General features: G+C 37.4%; 1 protein-coding gene across 1 annotated transcript in view; it reads right to left on the bottom strand.

Moving 5' to 3' along the window:
• Nucleotides 1-4,246: 4,246 nt before the first annotated feature.
• LRRC9 (leucine rich repeat containing 9) overlaps nt 4,247-25,567 on the bottom strand; it is a 128,341-nt gene continuing 107,020 nt past the window's right edge. The window contains exons 29-32 of the mRNA XM_027842920.1: nt 17,212-17,352; nt 12,055-12,226; nt 5,348-5,516; nt 4,247-4,286 (exon numbers count right to left, since the gene is read on the bottom strand). Of these exons, the coding sequence (XP_027698721.1) occupies nt 4,247-4,286; nt 5,348-5,516; nt 12,055-12,226; nt 17,212-17,352 (522 nt within the window). The remainder of the gene's footprint in view (nt 4,287-5,347; nt 5,517-12,054; nt 12,227-17,211; nt 17,353-25,567) is intronic.

Here is a 25,567-nt window from a genome sequence, read left to right as displayed (position 1 = left end):
CCAGTATGAACTGTAGTAGTAAAGAGAATTTACTTCAGATCATAGTAGAAAGGGAATTTCTCCCTCAAAACTTGACTGGAGATAAACTAATTACATCATTTTGGGCATATTTTCAACCTAAAAAGGACACATGGAAAAGATATAATTATAATATATAAGTATATATGCACATATATATATATTATATATATATATATATATGGCTGTTTTGGATGACCAGTAAATCCTTGTGAAAAGATTTATGAATGCTTTTAGAGCTGGTATTTTTTTTTTTGGTGGTTTTGGGAACAAAAGAATTTCATAACTATTTGATATACGTAGGTATAACCTTAAGAAAAAATTTACTCATAATTTGAAAAAAAAGCTCATTTTTGCCAAGTAGAAATTTCTAAGCTCCAAAAATGTAGAAGCCAATTCTTAAAAATGTCTTTTGTATGATTTTGCAAAATCTGATTTGGCAAAATGGGAATAAATGAAAATTATTACCAATTGCATACTACTTTAAATTCATTGTATTTTTTTCTAAAAGAGGAACTTGAAGTAGTATAATATTTGTGATTATCTATTCTATACTGCTGTATTGCCTTAAAGACTACCACTAGTTAAAAACTGCGCTCCCAGTGCATATTTTTCTCTACAAATACACTCATTATTAGAAGAAAGGGGCAATATAGTCAACAAGAAAAGCAGTAAAGTACTTTCAGAAGTTATGTGTTTTATAGCAAAGGTATAAGAAAAAGCTGTCAGTTTCCATCCTAGTGTATGTTAGACTCACTGGGACCCCCAAGAGGCCTTGTAATGTGTGCTTACTCTTATACTTACTGACATGATGAATAATTCACTTTGCTTCATGAAAATAGCATTTCATAGAATCCAAGAGAGCCTGTAATACAACTAAGGATTAGATCTATTTAAAAAAAAAATGCTTGGTAAAATGTGTGGTATTTTATGAATGAAGTGAAATGAATGAAATGAAATTAAAATGACAATGAAAATGACAGTGCCATTATCATGTAAGCGTTTTTTTTGTTTTGAACAAAATAAATCTTTATTAGAAAAATATGCCAAGAAATTGCAAATCAATAAATAAGAGTAAATAAGCAAGTGAAATACCTTTTTGATTAAAACAAATTGGCACAGCCTTTGAAGATCCACTGTGTCCCATACAAACAGTTCTTTTCCCTTTGTTTATTTAACATCTAGAGCTAACTGGCTTTTAATTCTCTATTCTGATAGCCTTCAGGGCCCGAAATCTCAAGAGTCAGGCTCACCCTATTATTTTTAGACCTAAAACTCAGTCTTGTTTCTCATTTCTGTTGAGATCTTAATCAATGATTTTCTCAAGGGTGTCAGATCTTCCACTTCCTTATTTTAAAAAAAAATTTTATTGATAGATTTCATTTTTATATTGCCTATATTTATCAAGGGACTCCTCTCTCACAGAAAGCTACCTTATAACAAAGAATAGAAAAAGCAGAAAAATAAGAGTTCAGCAAAACTAGCTAATATATCAAAAAAGTCTAACATTGTCAGTTGTGTTCCACTCACAGCATCTTCCATCTTTGTAAAAAAAAAAAAAACAAAGTGAACAAGCATTCTTCCAAAGCTAATTTTATGTGTGTGTATGTGTGTGTGTGTGTGTGTGTGTATATATATATATACATATAAATACACAAACATATATGCACATATACTTGGGCACACCCACATACCTAATAAACATACATGCACATATACTTGGGCACACCCACATACCTAAGCCTTCTAACTGAAAATAATTTCTCCATCTAAACTTAAGCTGTCATTTTGTATCTGTAGCCATAACACTTGAGAGACATAAAGATTTTAGCAAAAACCTATCTTCCTTACTAGATAATTATTTTAACATAACAATAGTAATACATTTACTATATGGTACTTTAGGGTTTACAAAGTATTTTCCTAATTACAACCACGTGAAGTAGATCTTTGTAGGTAGGAAACAGAAGATTTAAAAAGGCATTTTCTCCAATGTTCCTTCCTACAAAAATCATCATGAACCTGATTAATCTGATTTCATATCTCATATTTCACATTCCACTCCATTCTTTTAGGGGCCTGGAAATACTCTGCTCCCAATTAGCCTGTAATGCATTTGGCATTCTTGTAATCTCAAACCTTCTCTAGTCCCTTGGATGTAACTATATCAAAAAATTCTGTCTCATTCTTGCACTTTCTAAGTCTTTTTGCTAATTTTACATTTTAAAAGCCACAAATTATGTCGATGTTGAAAACTGCACAAAGCTTAAAAGCATACACACTTTAAAATTCCTAAAGTTATAAATCCTTTGAATGAATAATTCACTAGTTCATCTACGGCACTATTTTAAACTTAACACAAAACTATCTTATTTAGTATCTGACAATATAGAAAAAGGAAGCTACCAGACCCTTTGTTCAAACAATTTAGAGTTCATCTAGTGACCTCACCTTATCTCATGGATATGGCGATTGAGGCCAAGAGAGATGAAGTGATTTTCCCAAGGCCTAAGACCTAGAACATGGCAGGGTTGGGATCTGAACTCAGATATTCAACATTCAAATCCAAGTGATCCTTATCAATATGCTACAACAAAATTGTTATGTATTTAAAAATATCATTCTTTTCCACAGTAGCTATAAACATATAATTAAATATTCAACAAGGCCTAAAATGAGACTTTAATTCAATGGAGAATAGTAATTCAAATTATTTACTATCCACATGCATAAAAAGAGAATGTGACCATCTAGCAACAAGAGTGTAAATTTCTGTTGTTTCAATTCTAAAGTCAGCATTAAGTACAGGAGCTGGCTTTGGATTTGGACACTCCAAAGAGCTACATCGACATCTTCTGGATATCACTGGAATTTCATAGATTTTTTTTTTTTTAAATAAAGTCTTGCTCTCATGTAAATAGCATTGAGATTTAAAAACACACAGAATAAACACACATTAAACATTAATAACTGATCTCATTAGTCTTGATATTTGAGAGTTAGATGAATTATATTACTAATATGCAGTGCTTAGAAAGAAATTACATTACTCACATATAATTTGAATTTTATAACTTCTAGGATAGCTTCAATGCCATTTATTTCAAAAATAATAATATTATAAATGGCAAATATTTAGTAAAAAACAGTTTAGTCTGTGTAAACAGAGAATATTGTGAAAATCACACCCAGTGCTGAACCATCTCATTAAGCTTCTGTATTTCAAAATATAAAATAGAAATACTGTAACCCATTTTAAGAATTATATTAAAAATCTATCAGAGGTTCAAAAACTGTAGCTGATAGCTTTAATTTACTGTACTAATTCTATGCTATGTAACATAATTTAAAAACCATTGCAAGTGGAATTTAATCATTAAAAATAAAAATTTTTAAAGATGAACACCCAGATTCAACACGTTCTTTCGGAACTTAAAATTATTTATTGTGTGCCAATTGACCATGTGAGACCACCATCAAGCTCTTTCCCTTCATTCTTAAGAGCATAAACCAATGACTGATTTATTAGCAAAAAAAAAAAATAGGTTCTTATTGATGTACACAGTTCTGCATCTGAAAATAACTGTGAGATCACCTTGCTTTAAGTGGTTGCTGTGTTCAATAAGGAATGTTCTCTTGAACTTTATGAAGCCCTAAATGAGTGTATCTCTGTATAAAGACACACATACACATGCACACACACACATACATATACACACACACATATGTATATATACATATACATACACACACATATATGAGTATACATACACTACAAAGACAGTTATTTCCTATAGTTATCTTTCAGTAAGATGTGTCTGGCCAGAATATTGTTTCTATGCCTTAAGCAGCATAGAGCTAAAGGCTTGACTCTGCTTTGTGATTTCTTTTCATGTGTATCTTTTTAAAATGATGTGAGATGTAAAACAACTCATGATTTTTCTTTAAAGGTTCAAATATACAGACAACAATTCTTGATAACTGTATTGAAAGTATGGGATGTCAGCAAATAAAATCCACTTAGGGTGAGATTTAGATTATCGTTATATGGAGTTAGAGAAGATGAAGCTATCCGTCCATACACTCATGCTGAGTTTATCCATGAACACCAATACCACGATTAGCTTATTCACATTTTCCATCACCCACCACTATCTGCTAGCTTTTATTTACACTATTACTGAACAGAAATAGATTTCTTGGTTCATGTTCATTTTTCTTAGGCAAATTACATTCGATTTTGTCTGGAAAAGTTGTTGCCAAGCATCCTGTAAGAAATAAAATACTTCTTAGTCATGCTACTTTTGACTTGACTTATTTAAGAACAACTTAACTTGCAGAATAATAATTGTAATTAATTCATATGGCATGGTCCATTTGATGAAGCATGTAAAATAGTTTCAAAGAGGCATAAAAATCATAAAACCTAAGTGTGGAGAAATAATTGTAGCTTCCATTTTTAGTTCCACTGCAAACTAATTTGAATTTGAGAAGGTTAGGTGGTTGTTGTTGCTGCTACTTCTGTTCTGTTTATGTTGTTTTCTTGTTTACAAATAAGCATATCCAAACATGGAAAGATTACTTTCTTTCCATGTTTGGTCAGGGTTCTGTTTCAGCACAAGCACTTCTGACATATGCTATGACACATACAAGGCCACCTGTCCATATTTTTAAAACTACAATTATCCATCCACTTCTCTATTTGTCTATCATCTCATTATATAAGTGATCTCCTACTTTTATATCTTTGTACCAATTATATAGATTGTGTAACACAAAGTCAGGTTTATAGGACTGAGTGGAATAAAGGTGTTACCAACTAGGGCTGGTATAGATTTGCAAAGATTTGCCAGACATTTGCCCCACATAATCTCAGACTTGAATTTACTCTTTTGTAAATGTAAGAGAGTGACTCATTTTTTTATACTCAATGAATATACTAAAATAATTAACTGATTTTTAAGAGAAAGTTGGAAAAATTGTATACAAGGCATTTTTTCCAATGTCCCCTCAACTAAGAACTCTATTGCACTCTACCTTGATAAATTTCAAATTCTTTGTGAGTTATATGAATTAAGTATTCTGTGAAGTGTTACTTAAATTTTATTTCAAAAATTATGTAATCTGAGGAATTCTATTATTTTGTAGCTCTTTACTTTTAGGTGAAGAAAAATCCAAATGGAAAGTTGGGGAGGGTGCTGCCAGAGAAGGGTAATGACAAAAGAATTAGGAGAAATTATATTACTTTGGGGAATGGATTCATAGAATTTATAGCTAGAAGGGGACCTGAGAGATCATCTAATTCAAACTCTTTAATTTACATCTTTACCTTCCATCATCTCGGTTGCTTTGGTACATCTGTATGGAACGAGTAGCGACGTTTTGTTGTGATGTAAAAGCTGGAGAAATGTTTATTCCTCTGAGCTGCTGAAAAGTTATTTCTGCATGGATGCTATGAAGATTATTTGTCATATTTCCTGCATTCTTCGTTTTTTTGTCTGAAATACAGAATTTATATTGCTGAAGTAATAAAAATAACTTTATTGTTTTTACATAGGAAGCACTATATAATATTTGGTTAACATTCTTTTATAAATTAACTCTAAATTACATATTCTCAATGCATATTTTAATATGCTATTACCACTTGGAATATCATTGCTTTATAAGAAATGATAAAAAAGGAGAGAGTCAGATAAACCTGGGATGACTTATATGAACTGATGCAGAATAAATAAAGCAGAACTAAGAGAATAATTTAAACATGACTATAATATTGTAAAGACTTAAGAAGTCTAATTAATGCAATGAATAACCACAATTCCACAAGTCATCCCACCTCTTGATAAGAAAGATAATGTATTATATAGGTTGGGAATGAGACAGATGTTACCTTACACAGTCAATGGGGGAATCTGTTTTTTCATGACTAAGTTGTTTATAAGGGAAGATATTTATTTTTTGTTTGTTTAAAGGTATGGAGAGTTGTGGAAGAGAGTAGTAATAGTGATGTTCTGCTAAAGAAGAAAAGAACATTAATGAAACATTTACAAAATATATAGAAGAAAGCAGGGGGAAATTTAGAAAGAAATATGACAAGTAGGTCAGTATTGTGTTAAATTTATTATATACTTTTAAAAAACCCTAAAGCTGTACATAATTGGGATTTACAGTTTCATATGCAATTCTCTTTTTTTCTGTTCTTCTTAGTACATGTAAATGATTGGGTTTTTTGATGACTGCCAAGTTCAAAATTTTAAAAAGATACTATTAATGCTGACAAAATTATTTTCTACCTCGTATGACCACCCTCAGGGACCGGTTATTTTTGTAAACTGATTTTACTCATGTTTTGCTGCCTTAGAGAACAATGCTACTGGTAAAAACAAAACAAAAAAGCTGTCTAGCTGCAACTAATTTTAGGGGAGCTGAAACATGGGGTTACTTTCCCCTCTATATATATCCCTGATCTCATTCCTTCCCATGTCCTCCAGCAGATGGCACCACAATCATCCTCCCTCCTCCAATCTTCAAACTCTCTGTATCTATTGGCTCTTTCCCTGATGTCTATAAACAGGCCTAGGCCTTTCCATCCTTAAAAAAAAAACAAACAAAAAAAACCCAAACAAACCTTCAACTGACCCTACCATCCTTTCAAGTTCTTGTCCTATTCTCTACTTTCTTGCACAGCCAAACACCTAGAAAAAGCTTACTCCCATCAGCCCCTCCTTGGTTTCCTTTGCTAGATCATCCTCCATACCCTGATCCCTAACTTATGTCTGAAAACTCTGTCCTGTGCCCTCTCATCTCTCTCAACATTTCCTCTCTTCATGACCTCATTACTTCCCATGGGATTAGTTATCTTTATGCAGATAACTCATAGATTTATATGATAGTGCTACTCTCTCTCTTCAACTCCAGGGCTGCATCAACTGCTTATTAGATATTTTGAACTGGATTACCTATGGGCACCTCAGATTTAAAATAAAGCTAATTATCTTTCACTTAAAATCAGCCCCTCTTCTGAACTTTCCTGTTTCTGTCAAGGGTGCCACTACACCATCCATGCCTCTAATCCGTCTTTATCTTCTCATTCTCCCTCCTCTCACATATCTAACCAATTGCCAAATCTTATTAATTATTCCTCCAAGGCACCTTTCAAATCCACCCCTTTTCCTCCACTTATCTGGCCACCACCCTGTGGTGCCAATCCCACTGGGCTGCTGGAGGGGCCAAGGGAGCACCATGGGAAGCCCTTTCTCTTTCCTACCCCAGATCCCTCTCAGGGCCCTTCTCTGCCCAAGCCTGCCCAATGCCCAGATCCCATTGGGCTGCCAGAAGGCCCAGTAGAGATGCCATGGGGAGCATTTCCCTTCCCCTTCTTCAGCCCAGTCGATCCCAATAGTCACTACAGAGGCATAGGTTCCTCAATGAGCCCTTCCTTTTAACTTTCCTGCCAACTCTCTCTTCTCCCTCCCTGCTCTGATTGGATGCTAAATCCCATTTACCACCCCCTTGGGGGGGTCATAGAGCCCTTTTTCTTGTCTGTGTCTTGGGCACCCTCCCAACTTCCCAATAGTTATAGGCTGAGCTCCTCCGACTTCTTAGCTATGGGAAATGTATATCCTGCCATATGAATGATAAAGATAGTCACCAACTACAATCCTTTCAGTAATATGGAGGACCATTGAGCCTTACCATCTACCCTGTAACTATGCCCTATGGACTACTGGGCCTTATCACCTATTCTAGGGCTACAACCTGCAAACCCCCAGACATTGCTAACTACCTTTTCTGCTACATCCTAAGGCTCCTTGGGACTTTTCATCCCCCTTGCAGCTGAGCCCCTCCTATTATGTGCTGTCTCCCCACAATTAAAATGTGAGCTCCTTGAGAGCAGGGACTATCTCCCTATTCTGTTTGTATCTCAAGTGCTTAGCAAAGTGCTTGGCACGTAGGAACTGCACAGTAAAAGCCTTTTCATTCGTTCATTCATTCATTTGCTCATTTACGCATTCATCTTAGTTCAAGTTCTCCTCATCTGTTGCCTAGATTATGGTAACAGCTTACTAATTGGTCTCCCTGCCTCAAATCTCTACCTCATCTAATCCATACAGCTTCCAAAGTGATATTTTTAAAGTGCATGTCACTCTCCTACTCAATAAACTTTGGTGATTGATTACCTCTAGGATCAAATGTTTGGCATTTAAAGCCCTTCACAACCTAGCCTCAATTTAGTATACATGTTACTGTCCCCTATCCCCTTCCCTCCCGCCACCTTACAGCCCAACTAGTTTTCCTGTACTTCCTCGGGGAGCTTTTCTTGATTACTCCAACTGCTCAGCCACCCCCCCAAAATTACTGTTTTCATTTTTGCATAAAATGATGATGCCAGTGCTTATGAGCATTCACACGGTATTTGACTCATGCAATCCTTACACAGAATTTGGAGCATGCTTGGATATTCTGTAAGTGGTCATGGTTCACTAACCATGTGGTGCATTTTGAGCCTTTTTACCTATTTCCGTCCAGGGTACCACTACACCAACCACGTCTGTAATCAATCCTTATCTTCTCACTTCTGGAGCCAGGGCCAGGGTAAATTCAAAAAGCAACAGTCACCCAGGGCCTTACCCTTAGCTGGTTTTTTTCTCGTCTGGCTGTGTTACAGTTAGACAATGTGTAACAGGAAAGGTTTCAGATCCTCCCCCTCAGGCTGACGTGTGGCCTGGGAATATAGGCTTCTGAGTTTTATTTTTTTTTCTTACTCTTTTTTTGCACCTTTTTGTTTATCCTTTTCTGTTTTAGGTGAAAGGGATCAGGGCTGGCTATGACACTGTGAGCTTCAGAAAAATGTCAAGAAAGTCCAGGAGCTGGAGTCCATGCTGGGATGTGCTGGAAGCTCGATGGTGAGGAGTGAAATCCCAAGTGACTTACTTGCCCAGCAGTATCATCTACCCATTGGCCATGCTGAATTTGGATGGGGGGTAAATGCTACGTTGAAACTACGCTGTTGGGACTCAATTTTCCCCAGTGACTAAGGTGGTATGGGGGAAAGTGTATCCCTAGGGATTGGCAGGGAGAGACAGAAAATATTTGTACTTCTATTCTTGTCATATCTCTTTGTAAAAGCTAATTGATAATAATTGGCTTGAGAGCCTTGGGGCACTAACCACTAGTAGTTATCAGTGAGACAACAGATTAGAATGAGGGCTTGAGCCAAAAGCAATACATAAAGATACCCTATGACTACCTGGGGGGATCTGAGCACCTCAGAGGGGGAGTTGTAGCCAGCCTTGCTTGGGAAGAGTCCAGAGTCACTGCTATACTTATATATAGTATCATAGATTTAGAGCTGTAACAGGCATTTATAACTAGAAACAACATCTAGTCCAATCCCTTAATTCTCTGGTTGAAGAAACTGAGGCCCATGGAGTTAAGTGACTTGCCCAAGGTCATGTTGTCTCTCAAGATAGAGTGTAAGATCCTTAAGGCAGGGACTATTTTATTTTTACCTTTGTATCTCCAGTACTTAGCCTAATAGTTAGCACATAGCAGGTCCTTGGGAAGTGTTTCTTGATGGATTCATGTGAGCCATTGTGGAACATTTGTGTGAAAATTGTCTGATATCTAATGAGGAATTCACACCCTTTATGCCTATTTGATATTTAACTCTGCAGCCTGACACCTAGACTGGGTATCTTTGTTCACTCCTCAGACACTGTTTAGTTCTGGTGTGTTCCTGAGCTCAGAATAAAGTAAGACAGTAACAGAATCTTAGAGTTGGAAGAGTCTTCAGAGGGTACCTAGTCCAACGTGTACCTGATCAAGAGTCTCCTTTACAATTCACAAAGCAAAGGTCCATCCAGCCTTTGCATGAAGATCTCCAGCGAAGGAAAACCTCTTCAGGCAGCCCATTCCATTTTAAGGAGTTTTTCCTTTCATTGACTTGAAATCTGCCTGCCCATTTCTCTTAATTCTGTCCTCTGGAGCCAATGAGAACAAATCTAAATCTTTTAACATGGGACAGTACTTCAAATACTTGCACTTCAAGTACTTCATGGCCTGCCAGACAGCTTTTCTTTTTCCATCAGAACACCTCCATTTCCTTTAGGTGATCCTCACCTGGCATCTCCTGTAATGGTGGCTTTCTTCTAGATGCTCTTCAGCTTATCCACAGCCTTCACAAGGAGTGGCCAGAACTGAACACAATATTTCAGATGTTGTCTGAATACAGTAGGTTTCGGTAGGATTAGCACCTGGATACTATGCTTCTTTCAATGTATCCTCAGATTATACTAACATTTTTTGCTCATCATGCCACATGCTATTGATTCATACTGAGCTTGCAGTCCATTCAAACTCAGATTTTTTTTTTCCACACAAACTTCTATCTAGCCATGAAGATTCCATCTTGTGCTTGTGAAGTTGAGTTCTGTTAACCCAGATGTAAGCCTTTACATTTATCTGAATTAAATTTAACTTTGATGGATTTGGTCTGGATACTAACTACTGCCTCTGACCCACTAGCCAGAACATCTCTGTATCACTAACTTCGCCTTTCACAATAAGTCACAAGTTTTTGGCCCCTAATAGGAAACATTCAATTCTCACCCTTTTTTATCTTTTCTTCCCAGTGAAGGAGTCTTCAACTTATACCATGGAAAGCACTAGCCACCATCCAAAATTGAATAATGCAAAGTTATGAATCATGAAATAACTGTAGATATACCATAATACTCAAATTGTGAGCAAATGTGCTGCTCTCATCTTCGAATGTTTGATTAGAACTCCAAGCACAAGTATTCAAATGGATCACAGAATGACAGGATTAGAGAGGTAAAGCTGAAAGGGACCTCAGAAGTTATTGAGTTTAATTCTCTTGTTTTATAGATGAGGAAATTGAGACCCACCAGATGAAGGAAGGAGCTTGCCCAAGGTCACACTGGTAGGAAGAACCAGAGTCAGGATTTGAATGTGGGTCTGTCACCTCAGAGATATGAATATTCTCCTCAGTGATGCAGATCAGAACTTGTCCATACCTCTCTATCCCGTGTAACTTTAGTCCATTCCCCTCCAAAAGTTCGCCATAGAGGATTGACTCAGTGTCCTGGGGCCCCTCCTTTCCTTCTCCTGACATCATGAAAACACCAGTGGGGTGTATGGGCTGTCCACTTGTCATCTTTCACATGGTCAGCCAACATTCTCTTCCCAATCATGTGCTTCTTTGAGGAGAAACTTTTTCTAGTTCTTCATTATAAATTCTTATTTATTAGGTTCTGTAGCCTGCTCACACCTACCTTGAGTCTTTCCATTGCCTTCTGAGTGATTCTTATTTTCAATTCTTTGGAGACAAGAGTTTTCCATGACTCACATCCATACAATACCATCACTAGACTATTAGTATTAAAAAGATGGACCTTTGTGTCTGGGTGAATTTTAAGGGTCACTAAGGGAGCTATAAACAGTTTCCAGCGACAACCCAGCCTATTCTTTCCCCCCTGTTTAATTCTAGGACCAACTTATCCACATGCAGTGTCTGTCCAAGGCGCATTTTCATTCATGTGCATATCATAGTTTGGATAATAGGCATTCTTGATCCACTTGGTTTTTCTTGTGTGGTGAGGTCAAACTCTTTCGAGTGGCTGTGAATGTCATCCAGGATGTTTTGCAATACTCCAAGGCTTGATCGTACACCAATCAGTAAGTCATCAATAAACTGGAACTTCTGAGGACCTCTTTATCTACAGGGAATCCTTTTTCAACTTGGATTCTGAACTGGATTTCCCCCATAATAATGCTGAACCCTCTCAGAAGCATATATCTCCCTGTTTCTAAGATGGTTCTTGAACAAGGTAATTTCTTGTTTCCATCTTTCATGGTATCTTGCACAAATACAACAAATTTCAGAATCTTCCAATTCAGACTGCTCATGCAATACTTGATCAAATATAAAATGTTCATAGTGGAAAGTACTAAGTACCTTTAAGAAATGGAAGTGAGATTTTAAACAATGAAGTGTTTTATTACACTTACCCTTATTACACTCACTGGATAAAATACCTTCATTTACAGGAGTAAATGTGAAGTCAGATCCGAGGTAATGGTTAATTCCTTCATGCAGAATTACATTTGTTATCTTTATGGGAGGAGTTTTCATTTGACCATATTGTCCACAGTCCACTGGAGAGCTGGCAACAGGAACAAACTACATAATAAAATGAAACAATTAAAAATGCCTCATCTTCCAAGCTCTGGTTAACAGATTTAGTCCTCCCTACAAACCTATATAACAGCTATTTCTGACCCCAAACCTTTAGAGAGATTGGCCTTTTGTATTGGGATGGGCTAAGCTTAGGTGAAAATTTCCAATTTCTTTCATGTCTCAACCAACTCTATTACAGATTCTACTTTCTAACCACTCCTAAACAATACACATTTTCTGAGACTGACCATCCCCATTCTCCCAGCCACCTCTGGATGAGAGTTTGTCTTCCATTTCCATGGTAAGATAGAAAACTGAAATAATATGTAGGCTGTGAAATTTTCTACTGAAATTTAAAAACATAAAAATGTATTTATGTTAAAATGTTTTAATTTCTTCCTTTCTCATACAGCCTTAAAAACTATACTAGTTTGCAAATGACAAACTTAAAACATTTTTCTGTTTGTCCACATGAATGATTCTATTATAAGGAACAAGATAAAAACAATTTTTATCTTCTCTGCTTATGTTTTAAAGCCCTTTACAAATTAGCTCCAAACTACTTTTCTGATTTATAATCTCCCTTCCTCACTCTATAATCCAGTCAAACTGGCAATCTTGCTGTCTCTCACGTATGGCACACTACATCTCATCTCCTGGCCTTTGTATTGGCTGTCCCCCAAAAGTGGAATGAAGTCCCACCTCACATCTGTCTCTTAGAATTTCTTGTTTTCTTGAAAACCGCTTAAGTGATACCTTCTTTTATTATCTACATATGCCTCTTCCCTGGGTGTACCCTAAGATTTTGTTCTGGGCTTTCTGTATCTACTTTGTTGACTTCTAGTTCTATGGGTTTAATTATCTCTACAGAAGATTCCCAAATCTACATATCCAGCCTTGGTCTTTCTTCTGAATTCTAGTTGTGTATTACCAATTATTTATAAGCTATTTAAAACTAGATGTCCTACAGGTACTTCAAATCTAACATATCTAAAACTTAACTCATAATCTGTCCCCCTCCCCCTCAAAAACCCATCTTCTTTTCCAAAGTTTTCTATTACCTTGGGACATAATACCATCCTTCTAGTCACCCAGGTTCATAACCATAGTATTTTGCTTGACTCTTCATTCTCCCTCACCCCGCATGTCTAGTGGCCAAATCTCATTTTTACCTTCACAGTATCTCTCATATGCATTCCCTTCTCTTGACTCACATAGCCACCTCCCTAGTTGGTTCTCCCTGTCTTGTCTTACCTCTCCAGTCCCTTCCCCTCTCCAACAGCTGCAAAAGTCAATTGGTACATCTGACCATATCACTTTCCAAACTCAATCAACTCCAGTGGCTCCCTATGACCCTGCAGGATCAGTTTTCTTTGTTATGCTTTTAAGGCCTCAACCTGTTTTTCCAACTGTGTGATACATTACTTCACTTTCTGAACTCTTTGGTACGGTCAAATTGGCATTTTTGCTGTTCCTCACACACGATCCCTCCTCTTCGTGCCTTTGTCCCCCACCTGGAATGTACTACCACCTCATCTTTACTACTTGGAGTCCCTTGTCTTCTTCCAAACTCTGCACCAGGCATGAAGCCTTTCCTGAGCCTCCCTCCATCCCTGAGATGCTCATGCCCTTCAATTGATCTGGTAGATATTTTACACATACTTGTTTATTTCTCCCATTAGAATGTAAGCTCCTTGAGGGCAAGGACTGATTATTTCATATTTGTCTTTTTAGCGCAGTGTTTGGAACATAGTAGATACTTAATAAATGCTTACTTTTATTAAACTTTAGTAGAACACAGGTTTCTATTAAAGATAAAACTTTATCTTGCCACCCTCACTTCATTAAGCTGATGAAGAGTTGGATATAATTGTAAAAATGATCAACAAATGTGCCGCAGATGCAAAACAAAACAACTAAATAGAAGGGACAAAGTAAAAGGAAATTTTGAGTTTTAACCATATTTGTGATGGCAAAAAAAAATCATCCACTTGGACAATTTTCTGGAGAATTTTTATATAATTGACAAGTTACCATGACTGCCTGGTTCTATTCTCTGTAGCCTAACTGGTGACTTTGGCTTTGGACAATGAACCTGCTCTAGTTTTCTTTGACTCTGCTTTTTAATTGTCCTCGTAATATTTCTGATTCTAACTTTGACTTTGGACTTTCAGAGCTTACTCCAAAGGTTTATTTCTACTTTTGTAGCTCTCCTGATGTGTCAAGTTAACTATGGTGCTGCATAAATATATATATATATAATATATGCATGTATGTATGTATATATGTATGTATGTATATGTATAAATACATATATATATACATGTATTATACATATGTATATCCTAAGGTTTACAATAAAATACCATGAGAACTTAGGAGTCTAGATATTATCTCTTTATCTCTAGTGTACAAATAAGGCATCTGAAGCATAAAGAAGTTAAATGGCTTGCCTAACATCACATAGGTAGTAAGTGGTAGAGCTGTGGTTTGAATGAAGGCCTTTTGACTCCAAATCCAGGGCCAAGCACTCCTAGGTGGACCAAGAGGCCTTCCTGCCCCAGCTTAGCTGTACTTCTCAGCAGTGCAACAGGTGTGATCAGGGATTTCTTATTCTTATTGTTTGTCATTTCTAAATCTCTTAATAGGTCATAACAGATCTTGGAAAACCACAGCAGTTTCCCCATGAAAGTAATCACTTACAGAAGTTTCATGCTATGGAGTCATGATAAAGTGGATTAGAATCCATAAGGTGAAGTGATATTCTTAGTAGAACTTTCTCTGAATGATTCATCACTGCATAGATAACAAAGTGGGATTATTTAAAAAAAGAGGAGAAAATGAATTTTCCCAACAAGTCTATCTTATCCCAGGACACCCTCACTGCTCCTTTCCCCACAAACTTATTTATTTATTTATTCATTCACCCATTTATTTATTTTTACCATTCTTAAACAGAGTCCTTTCTTGAGCCAAGCAAGTTTGCTTGATGTCTCTGTTGTGACCTGTTTGTTCTCTTCTCCTGCCCCCTTCATATAAGCTATTCCATCAACAGAGAATGTTCCAAAACCTCCATTTCAGGAGGCACCTCAGCTCAGAACATCTCATTTCTCACCTGGCTGCACTACCTTGGGACTTCCCTAATTCTTCCATTGTGCTGGTGCCAGGCACAATTTTCAGTTTTTTCTTGTGTATTGTCTTCCCCCGTTAGGCTACAAGCTCCTTGAAGGCAGGGATTGTTTTTCTTTTTTTGTGTTTGTATCCCTAGTGCTTATAACAGAGTCTAACACCTAGCATGTACTTAAATATTTACTGATTGACTCCCTCGGTTCAGCCCTTTCCTCAGTACCTATGCACTGATTTTGCAATATATAATCTCTACTGATTTGTATACTGTTTTGTAAATAAGTAAGGTTTTTTCATGATTGTAAATTGTGTTAAGTGCATTGAGACCACGGACTATGTCTTTTGTGTGTGTGTGGCTACTCAAGAAAGACGACTACATGACTAAGAAAGTTTAGATATATCTCAGAATGAAATAGCTCTTGAATTATTATATATGTAAGTACATATGAATTAGTAAAATTTATAAATAACATGATATTTGGTATAAGTAGATTGTGGTGGTGATTCAAGGTATTTGTGAATATAGGCACATGCATATATACATATATCTGTGGATATGATATTTGAAATTAATTTGTTAAATAATGCATCTTTTTAGGGTAGGTCTGGACTGATGAAATCATTCATGTTGACCGCTCCTGGTGGGTAAACTCCCTCTACTATTGCATACTGGCAACTGTTCTGCAACTTGTAGAATTAAGTGTCTCTTGGACTAGGAGAGGTTAAGTGCCTGGGATCCCACTGCTAGAAAGCATTAGAAGTGGGACTTGAATGCAGCTATTCCTGACTATGAGACCAGTTCTCTATAAACTATATCATGATGTCTATCATGTATCATAACATAGCTTATATTCCTGTTAAAAATTTACCAGTATCAGTCTATACATAAAATATGTGAGATCAAGGCCATGTCCTTGGCAATAAAGACCTAATCATTTTCAGTTTAAAGTAATTTAGAAATATGAAGAAGAGACTACAGGTAAAATAAGTGCCTAGAACTTAACTTCTTTTAAACAATAACTTAAAATGACAAGGGTAAATGATTAAATTCTAGCCTGCTGTGCAAAATTCTGCAAATAAGTTACTGCCAACTCATTAGCTCCAGGAATTATCTTGTTCCCTGGGGTCTCCATCCTTCAGTGGCCCCTGAAGAACAAGGCTGTTTGGATGGCGACCCTATTCATATACTTAGTATGTAGGCCATACTAAGTATAACCAAGTAGAATAATTTTGTTTTTATAAAAAATAATGTTATACTTAGGTATCTTTTTTAAAGGTAGAATTAAGACATGAATTCATTAACAGCTCATACTTCTGTAAGTCTCTTCTTTGTATCTTGAGAGGTGATGAAAATGCATCCTCCTTGATGTGAAGGAAATTTTAACCACCTCTCCTCCAACACACACATTTCTTATCCACATTCTAGCTGTCTGCTGGTGCTGGGTGGGGAAAGGATTCCTAAGGATGTGCTCTATGGCTCTTTTCCTGACTAATACATGTCCTCTTTATCAACTAGAGGGACACATGCAGTAAGAAAACACATTGTCATATTGCTTTCTCCTGCCACAGAGTGGGAAGAGAAGAGTCATTTATTACCTCTTATGATCACCTTTCACACTGGGAAGGTAGCACACAAAAGTAAATGACTTGACTAACATCAAACCACATGTCATCAGAAACAATCGAGGTATCTCTGACAGTCAATAACTAAACAAATGCTAATAAAGAAACTACAAAAAACACTTGCACAGAAGGTGGATGTTAGTATCATAGTATCTATTTGATGAGCATTTTCCAAACTTTCATTTTATAATGATTTATGCTTTTTCAATTAAAAATATAAACATAGTAATAATCATTACTGAATTTTTCCTTGATTGGGGTTCTACGAAGTGAAATTCAGCTCTTGCTCTGTCATCATAATTTATAGTCATCCCATCTAACGTCTGTAAGTTAGGCAATCGATATATCAGCATGTGGCGATGTGACATTTTACGAGAAATCTGAGGAAAGGTAAAATGACAAAATATCATTTACATTCACTTTCACTTAAAAATTAATTATGTTAGAGAAGCAAATTTATCACAGGCATCACAAATAAAACTAGGTAATGTGTCTTCCACTAGTTAATGTTAGAAGCAATTCTCAAAACTCATTTATGCTATGAAAAAAATTAATTTCTGAAAATGGTATCAAGGTTCCATTCAGAGTCCTGGGCTCTCTCGAAAACATCTGTTTTTAGTAACAATACATCAATTTGCTATAACCTCCCCTTCACTCTCACCTTCCTCAATCCTTTTCGCCTTGCTTGGGGAGCCTCATGGTGGTGACAAGAAGTGAAGGGGAAATAAAAGAATCAGCAATATCAAGGAGGATGGGGTGCTGCGCTCAAAGGCAAAAGGATGAGAAGACAATGCTGGTCTTCTCTTGGGTAGAATTGGCTGTTCATTCCATTCAGCCAGCTCTAAAACAGGATAAACCGAGGCCAGCAGTAATCATAGATGTTTGCCAACAACTGGACTCACTATTAAACCTCCTGAGTTCTAGCTTACACCAGATCTTTTGAACCAGCTCCCACGACTTGAATGAACCAAGACCCTAACTCCATAGTTTTTCCAGCTGCAATTGATGACCTGCCTTAAGGAAATCTCTGGTGGAACACTCTATGGAAATGACAGCAGCAGTATCTGCCTGTTCAAAGAAGGGCTCAGACAATGTATATCCTAGAACTCTTGGATCCTGATTATTTGTGTGTGTGTGTGTGTGTGTGTGTGTATAGAGGGGATTTGGGTCAAGGAGTAGCAGCTATGTACCAGATATTTAAATATTTTATTATGCACTGTGGTCTAGTTATTATATGCCTTTTATTTACTGCTGAGTAAAAATACTGCATACGTCATTCCTGTATGTGTACATCTGCTTTCAGGGAAAACCAACTCCATTTATGTCAAGGTCATGTGACTAATACTTACTGAAAATAAAACACAGCTAAAAAGAAACTGGAACGAGCTAATGGATAGAGGCTCAGAGCTAATTTTTCTTGGGTATATCTACAAATCCACAAATCCCTATATAAAGTGGCCTTTCTCACAGAGATAGAGCTGAGGGATATAAGATCTGCTAACTCCATGGTAACCATTAAGAATATGGGTTTAATCAAGCACTTCTACCCCAATAAAGGTATGTACAAATGGCCATGGGTGAATGTGGCATTCTTTGATCCCCTATGTACTCTGTAATACCTGTTACGTAGGTAACAAACTTGCTTTCATCTTATACCTTTTTCTTTCTCACTCTTTCAATCTTATGGCTCTCATTGAGACTTGGTTCCCTCTGATGACACAGTCTCCCTCTCTGCCCTTTCCAACACTGGTTGTACTTTTATTCCATACAACTAGTTGAGTAGAGAATTTGGAATATTTCTTGCTTCCTTTCACTATTTCTAGGTCTCCCTCTTCTAGCGTCATTCAGTAACCTCTCCTCATTCTCTGAGGTCCATTTAGTCCATATCTACCACACTATCAAAATACTGGTAGCTATTGTTTACAGTCCCCCTTTCTTTCCTCAATGGATTCCTCCTTCTCAGTTCCTGTCCTCATATTAGGGGACTTCAACATACATATCAGTACTCCCTCAAACACCTTAAGTTCCTCAACCTACTTATTTCCCTTGACCTATTATTCCACCCCAGCTCAGCCTTACAAAAAAGATGGTTATAGTCTTGATCCTGTCATTACCTACAAATGTACCACCTCCACTGAACTTTGAAATTTCCTTATTTGATCATAATATACTCACTTTCCACCTTTCCTTTTGCCTTCCAATACCAAACCCTGCTCTTTGTCCCCACCATGACCTCCAATTCCCTGACTCCTTCAGTTAGCTGTCAGGCCATGCCCTTATGCTAGCCATACTCTCCTTTCATCGTCTTGACCCCTTGGTGAACCAATTCAATTCTATACTTTCCTCTTCTCCTGGCTCCCTTGACTTCTTTTCATATTGCTCATTGTGCCTTGCCAAGACTCAGCCTTGGATCACTCCTATCATCTGATGTCTTTGCTACACAAGTACTATTGAATGAAGGTGGAGAAAAATCAGACAATTATTCTAGGTCCATTATTGTTACACAATCTCACCTAGGCCCCCAGTTCTGCTAGGCAATGCTTCTATGCCTCCTTAATTATTTCACTATCCCACTCAATGCAGCATCTCTTCTAAACTTTTCTATCCCTCCTCAAGTCTCTCATGGTACTACATTCCCCTCCCCCCAAGCTGAGAACCGTGCCTCATATTTCACTGAAAAAAAAATGAAGCCATTCACTGAGAGCTCCCACTTCTGTCCTCCTTCTCATCTTATATTACCCAGATTCTTTCTGCCACTATCTCTTTCATCATCTGCCTCATATGGAAGAGGTAGCCTTTCTCTTTGTCAAAGCAAACCCTTCTACATGCACAAGTGATCTCATTCTATCCGGTCTCCTCTGGCAGATTGTCCCCTCTGTCATCCCCATTCATTTATTTTCAATTTCTTCCTGTTTATGTGCTGCTTCCCTACTGCCTATAAACATGTCCATGTATCTTCTATCCTCAAAAAAACCCTCACTTGATCCTTTCATCACCACTAATGATCGTCTCATTTTTTCTTGCCATTTTGTGGCCAAACTCTTCCAAGAAAGCTGTCTACAATAGTTGCTTACACTTCCTCTTTTCTTACTCTCTTTTTAACTCTCTACAATCTGGCTTTTGGCCTCATCATTCAACTAAAACTGCTCTCTCCAAAGTTACCAACGATCTCTCAACTGACAAATCTAATAGTCTTTTTTCAACCCTCATCTTTTGTGACCTCTTTGTAGCCTCTGACACTGTTGATCACCCTCTTCTCCCTGGTATTCTCTTCTTTATATTTTTTGGGGACACTACTCTCTTCTGGTTTTCCTCCTACCTGACCACTCTTCCTCAGTCTCCTTCACTGAATTTTTATCCACATCACCCCTTCTAACCATGAGTGTCCCACAAGAGTCCTTCCTGGGCTTTCTTCTTTTATTCCTCTCTACTATTTCACTTGGTGATCTCGTTAGTTCCCATGGACTCAATTATTCCTATACAGATGACTCACAATTCTACTTATCCAGCCTTAACCTTTCTGATCTCCAATATCTCATATCTTCAACTGCCTATTAAACATTTCAAACTGGATGTCCTATAGACATTTTAAGCTCAACATGTCCAAAACTGAATTCATTATCTTTCCCCTCAAACAATCTCCTCCTTCTAACTTCCCTATTACCATCAAGGTAATCCTTCCAGTCCCCCAGTCCTGCAACCTAGGTGTGTCATCCTGGACTCCTCACTAACTCTCACTCCTGCTCCCCCATATCCAATTTATTGCCACAGCCTATAGAGTTCACCTTTGCAACATCTCTCGAATAAGCATCCTTCTCTCCTATGACACTGACTCAGCTGTTGGGCACACATCATTCATCTCCTCAGGCCAGGGCCACTATAATAGCTTATTGGTTGGTTTCCCCATTACAAGTCTCCCCACTCCAAGTTCATATCCATTCAGCCAACACGATCTCCCTAAAGCACAAATATGACCGTGGCACACGCCCCTGCCCCTTCACATACTCAATAAACTCCAGTGGCTCCCTATCACCTCCAAGATCAAATAAAAAATCCTTTGTTTGACAATAAAAGCCCTTCAAACCTAATCCTACCAATCTTACTTTTCTAGTCTTCTTATACCTTATTTTCTCCCATATGCTCTTTGATCCAGTGAGACCAACCTCCTTTCTGTCCTTTACATAAGGCACTCCATTTCTCGGCTCTGGACATTTACTAGTTACCTGGAATGTTTTTCCTCCTCAATTCCGTGTCTTCCTTCAAGTCCCAGCTAAAATCCCACTTTCTATAGGAAACCTTTATCAATCCCTCTTAATTTTTGCGGCTTCCCTCCGTTGGTTACCTCCTGTTTATCCTCGACACAGCTTGACTGTACATAGTTGTTTGCATATTGTCTCTCCCATTAGATTGTGCGCTCCTTGAGAGCAGAGGCTATCTTTTGCCTTTCTGTGTATCCTTAGCACTTAGCACAGTGCCAGGTCCTGGCACACAGCAGACACTTAATAAGTGCTTATTGGCTCACTGAATAAGACCCGGCTCCCTTATGGTGACACTGCATCCCTGGCCACACTTTCTAGTACTTGCTGTACTTTCACTCATACCCACAATGGTCATGGTGGAGGAGTCTGAATACCCGTATGCCCCACTGCCACCTGCAGTCCTTCTACCACTATCACTCACTAACCTTGCTGATATACATACAGGATTCTTCTCCCTTCCTTAATGAATTTAGTACCAGACTCATCATCTTTCTCTCAGTCTCAAATCCTACCTTAATACTGGGGAATTTCAACATATATTCTGGGACTCCTTCAAACCCCCAACTTCCCATTTCCTCATTTCCCATCACTTATTCCTCTATTCTGCCTCAGCCACACATAGAGATGGTCATGCCCATTATTTTGCCATTACCTACAAGTGTTTTAGTTCCATGTTTATAAATTCTGAAATCATTTTTTTTCTGATCATATATTATCATTCTCTCTTTCCCTCTGCCTTACAATCTGTAACCCAGTTCTCAGTCCTCACTGTGACCTCTAATCTCTCAGTTGTTTCCCAGGCCACTGGTCTTGTCCTGGCTACACTTTACTCAATGCCCTATTCTGACTCCTTGGTGAACCAGTTTAATTTGATACTATCCTCTTCACTCAAGCTCTTTCATCCAACTGCTGATTGTGCCTTGCCAAGTTTCCAGCCTTGCATTACTCCTACAATGCTAGGGCATGTGATTGCTTCTAGTTTTCCCTGTTTACATCTTGTTTGTATGTAGTTGTTTGCATGTTTCCTCCCTGTAGAGAATAAGAACTTCTTGAGGGATGGGATATTTTTGCATCCCCAGAGCTCAGCACAATTCTAGGCACATAGTAAGCACTAAAATGGTTGTTGACTTGTCTTGACTTAGTGAATTCCACCGTCTGGTGGTTAAGTTGTAAGCAGGTTGTGTTTCAAAAGTTCATTTGAAAAATAGCTTGTTCAGAAAGCAGAGTGTTTTCCCAATGGAGACTCGATGCCCTGGCTAGTCCACAATAATATTCTGTTCTTTCCTATTAACAATACTAGCCTGAGTTTTAAGTCTTGGGAGCAGTGGACCATGTGGTGAAGGAAGGAAGAGGAGAAAAGCAAGATGAATTCTCTTACTATTTCTTGCATTTGTGGTTTGCAAGCATAGGAAATTTGTGTTTGGCATTCAGCCACAGTCCTTTCTACACCCCTCTCCCATGGTCAGTGTTCTCATGATCTCCTAAGTGCTTCCACTGCACACTACTCAGACTTGCTCTTTATCTCTAGAAGGGATTTCCTGTTTCAAAATTTTCCTACACCCCCTCTCTAACGCAAAGTCCTTTTCCTTCAGTGAAAAGGATTTTAATTAATTGTTACAAGCAATGTGGCTGAAGTAATTCAAGTGACGATCTTCTCAGAACTTCTCAGAAATACTTGAAATTTTTTTTTTAATTTGTGGAGGCAATCAGGGTTAAGTGACTTGCCTAGGGTCATACAGTATACTTCCCAGTACTTGCTAGATTTGAACTCAGGTCCTGCTGACTCCAGGGCTGGTGCTCTATCCACTTTGCTACCCAGCTACCCTGAAATATTTGCATTTTTAACAATATTAATTTTTTAAAACATAAATCACTATAATGGGTACAATTGCAGACAGTGTTGAAGGTGAAGTGAAAAAAAATCAGGCATTGTCATGAAAGAAGTTTTTGGACAGTTTCTTTTTTTTTCATGTAGATAAGAGACCTTTGGATCTCACGGTCGCTTCCCCTGAGTTATTCTTGCTTTTCTTTTGTTCTTCTGAAATCCATAGATTCTTATAATCTGTCTCCCACCCTGGTTCTCACCTTTCCCCCCGCCCCCCTTAAAACACACACACACACACACAGATGGATATCTCCCATTAACACTTGCAGCACAGGTGCCAGTAATGGTGGTGGAAGTAGTGGGACAGCCATTTGTGTATTTTTGGTCATTTTAAAAAGGATATTTGACAGAGTAACTTTTTCCTGAAAGGAAAAAAAAAGACAGTCATGGGGAAACAAATTATTATACATGATTTTGTGAGGGTCTTTTTGGCCTCTTTGTTTTCTATCTTTAGGAGGGGAAAGCAGGGCAGAAGCTTCTGGGCAGAAGAAAATTTCCAGAGAGTTACTCTAGAGTTAATTAAAAGATGTAAGAAGGCAAATCAAATCTGTTCTTGATAAAGACAAGCAACTAACAGATCGCCTTTACAGGCCTTTTATCACAGCGCTGCCCTAAACCCTGAAACATTGTAGGATGAAGTATAGCTAAAAGATCGTGGACTCAAAAGTCAGTCATATAGAGGTAATGGATTCAAGATGCAAAATGAGACATAGATTTTTGGACAATGACAAGGTGGGAATTTGTTTTGTCTGACTATACATATTTGTTACAAGGATTTCATTTTTATTTTACACTGGGGAAAGATGAAGAGAAGATACATGCTTGTTAATTGAAAACTAAAATGAAATTAAAAAAAGAGTCATGTAAGTTCTGCTTAGCCTTGAGAGGTAAAAGATTAAAACAATGATGGATAACAACTGAAAGTCTACTAAGAATACCGATTTAAAATGTACAAATTACTCTATATGCATTAATATAAACACTAATAATTAGTGAGTAATCAATATTTATTAGTTATTTTTAATGAGTCTTTTCCCATTAAGAAGTCTATATTTTTGTTTCCTCTCACTTTTCTATACTTAGAAATAACATTACCACCGGAATTAGACAAAGTCACAATACGTACCATCATTTGTCTGGTGGCAACTATTAGAATTATAAATACAGTGCTTAGGAGGAAATAATCAGTATGGAGGGTCTCGCCTATCCAAACCTAATAAATGATAGCAAAATGTATAGCTTCTTTCCAAATCATTGATATTTACAGGTGTTGTGGAGATTAGCAATTTAAATCTAATATATATGTACACATATATGTGTCTAATATGACAAACATATACATATATATGTATTATTCTTGCAGCAGAACTTCAAACAGCACTATGAATATCAATCTACACACAGTAGTAATGTATATAGTAATGAGACCCGAGTAGAAATCTCATAGAGACAAGGACAAGATTCTTTGCTTTTTGTTTTGTTTTTTCTTTGGCTAGGCAATGGGGTTAAGTGACTTGCCCGGGGTCACACGGCTAGTAAGTGTTATGTGTCTGAGGCCGGATTTGAACTCAGGTCCTCCTGAATTCAGAGCCGGTGCTCTATCCCCTGAGCCACCAAGCTGCCCCCAAGGACAGGATTCTTAAGTGAAATCATACCTGTCACTGAGAAAATTCCACCTGCTTAAAAAACAAAGACTGACATATAACTGTTCCGATTTGGTTACAAGATATTAATGGCAAGAGTAGTACCTTAAAATATTTAGATTTAAATATTTCATATGTTCTAAAATCTTTTCAGCAAAAAATACATTCCCTTGGGAATTGGTAAGATTTACTGTTCAATTAGATCACCTTCTGGAAGGGAGGATAACAGGCAGAAGATCCTAGTTCCAATTAATTTGTCAAAGTAAATGGAGAGGAAAATCTGCATTTTTGTATGGCTTACATCATAGATTTAGAGCTAGAAGGGATCTTGGTAGGGGGAGGGGTCCCTCAAGTTCAACCTCCTCCTTTTGCAGATGAGGAAACTGAGGTACAACGAGATTCAATGACCTGTTCAGAATTACAAAGTTAGTAAGTGACTGAGGCATGACGTTAGTTCCTTTTGACTCCAAATGCCCTACTGACCATATATGCCAGGGTATTTCTCAATAATAATAGCAGCTAGGTCATGCAGTGGATCGAGTACACCATTTTATAGATAAGGATACTCAGACTAAGAGAGGTTAAATGATGTGGTCATAGTCACATAGCTAGTAAAGTGTCTGAAGTAGGATTCAAACTCAGTTCTTTATGATACCAAGTCCAGTATTTGATCCACTAGGACCTAGTTACCCTTCAGCAAATTAGAAAAGGAATAAGTTGCCTAATGAACTGAAATGTAAATCTGGATTATTCTTAACAATAGTTTGACCATTGGTAAAGTTACCTTTGGTGTGTCAGCCTCACCTGT

Source organism: Vombatus ursinus, unplaced genomic scaffold, assembly GCF_900497805.2.
Source record: "Vombatus ursinus unplaced genomic scaffold, bare-nosed wombat genome assembly UNPS02014893.1, whole genome shotgun sequence".
Classification (NCBI taxonomy): Eukaryota; Metazoa; Chordata; class Mammalia; order Diprotodontia; family Vombatidae; genus Vombatus; species Vombatus ursinus.
Note: the sequence above shows the minus strand (reverse complement) of the source record. Positions and strands in the feature narration are given on the sequence as shown.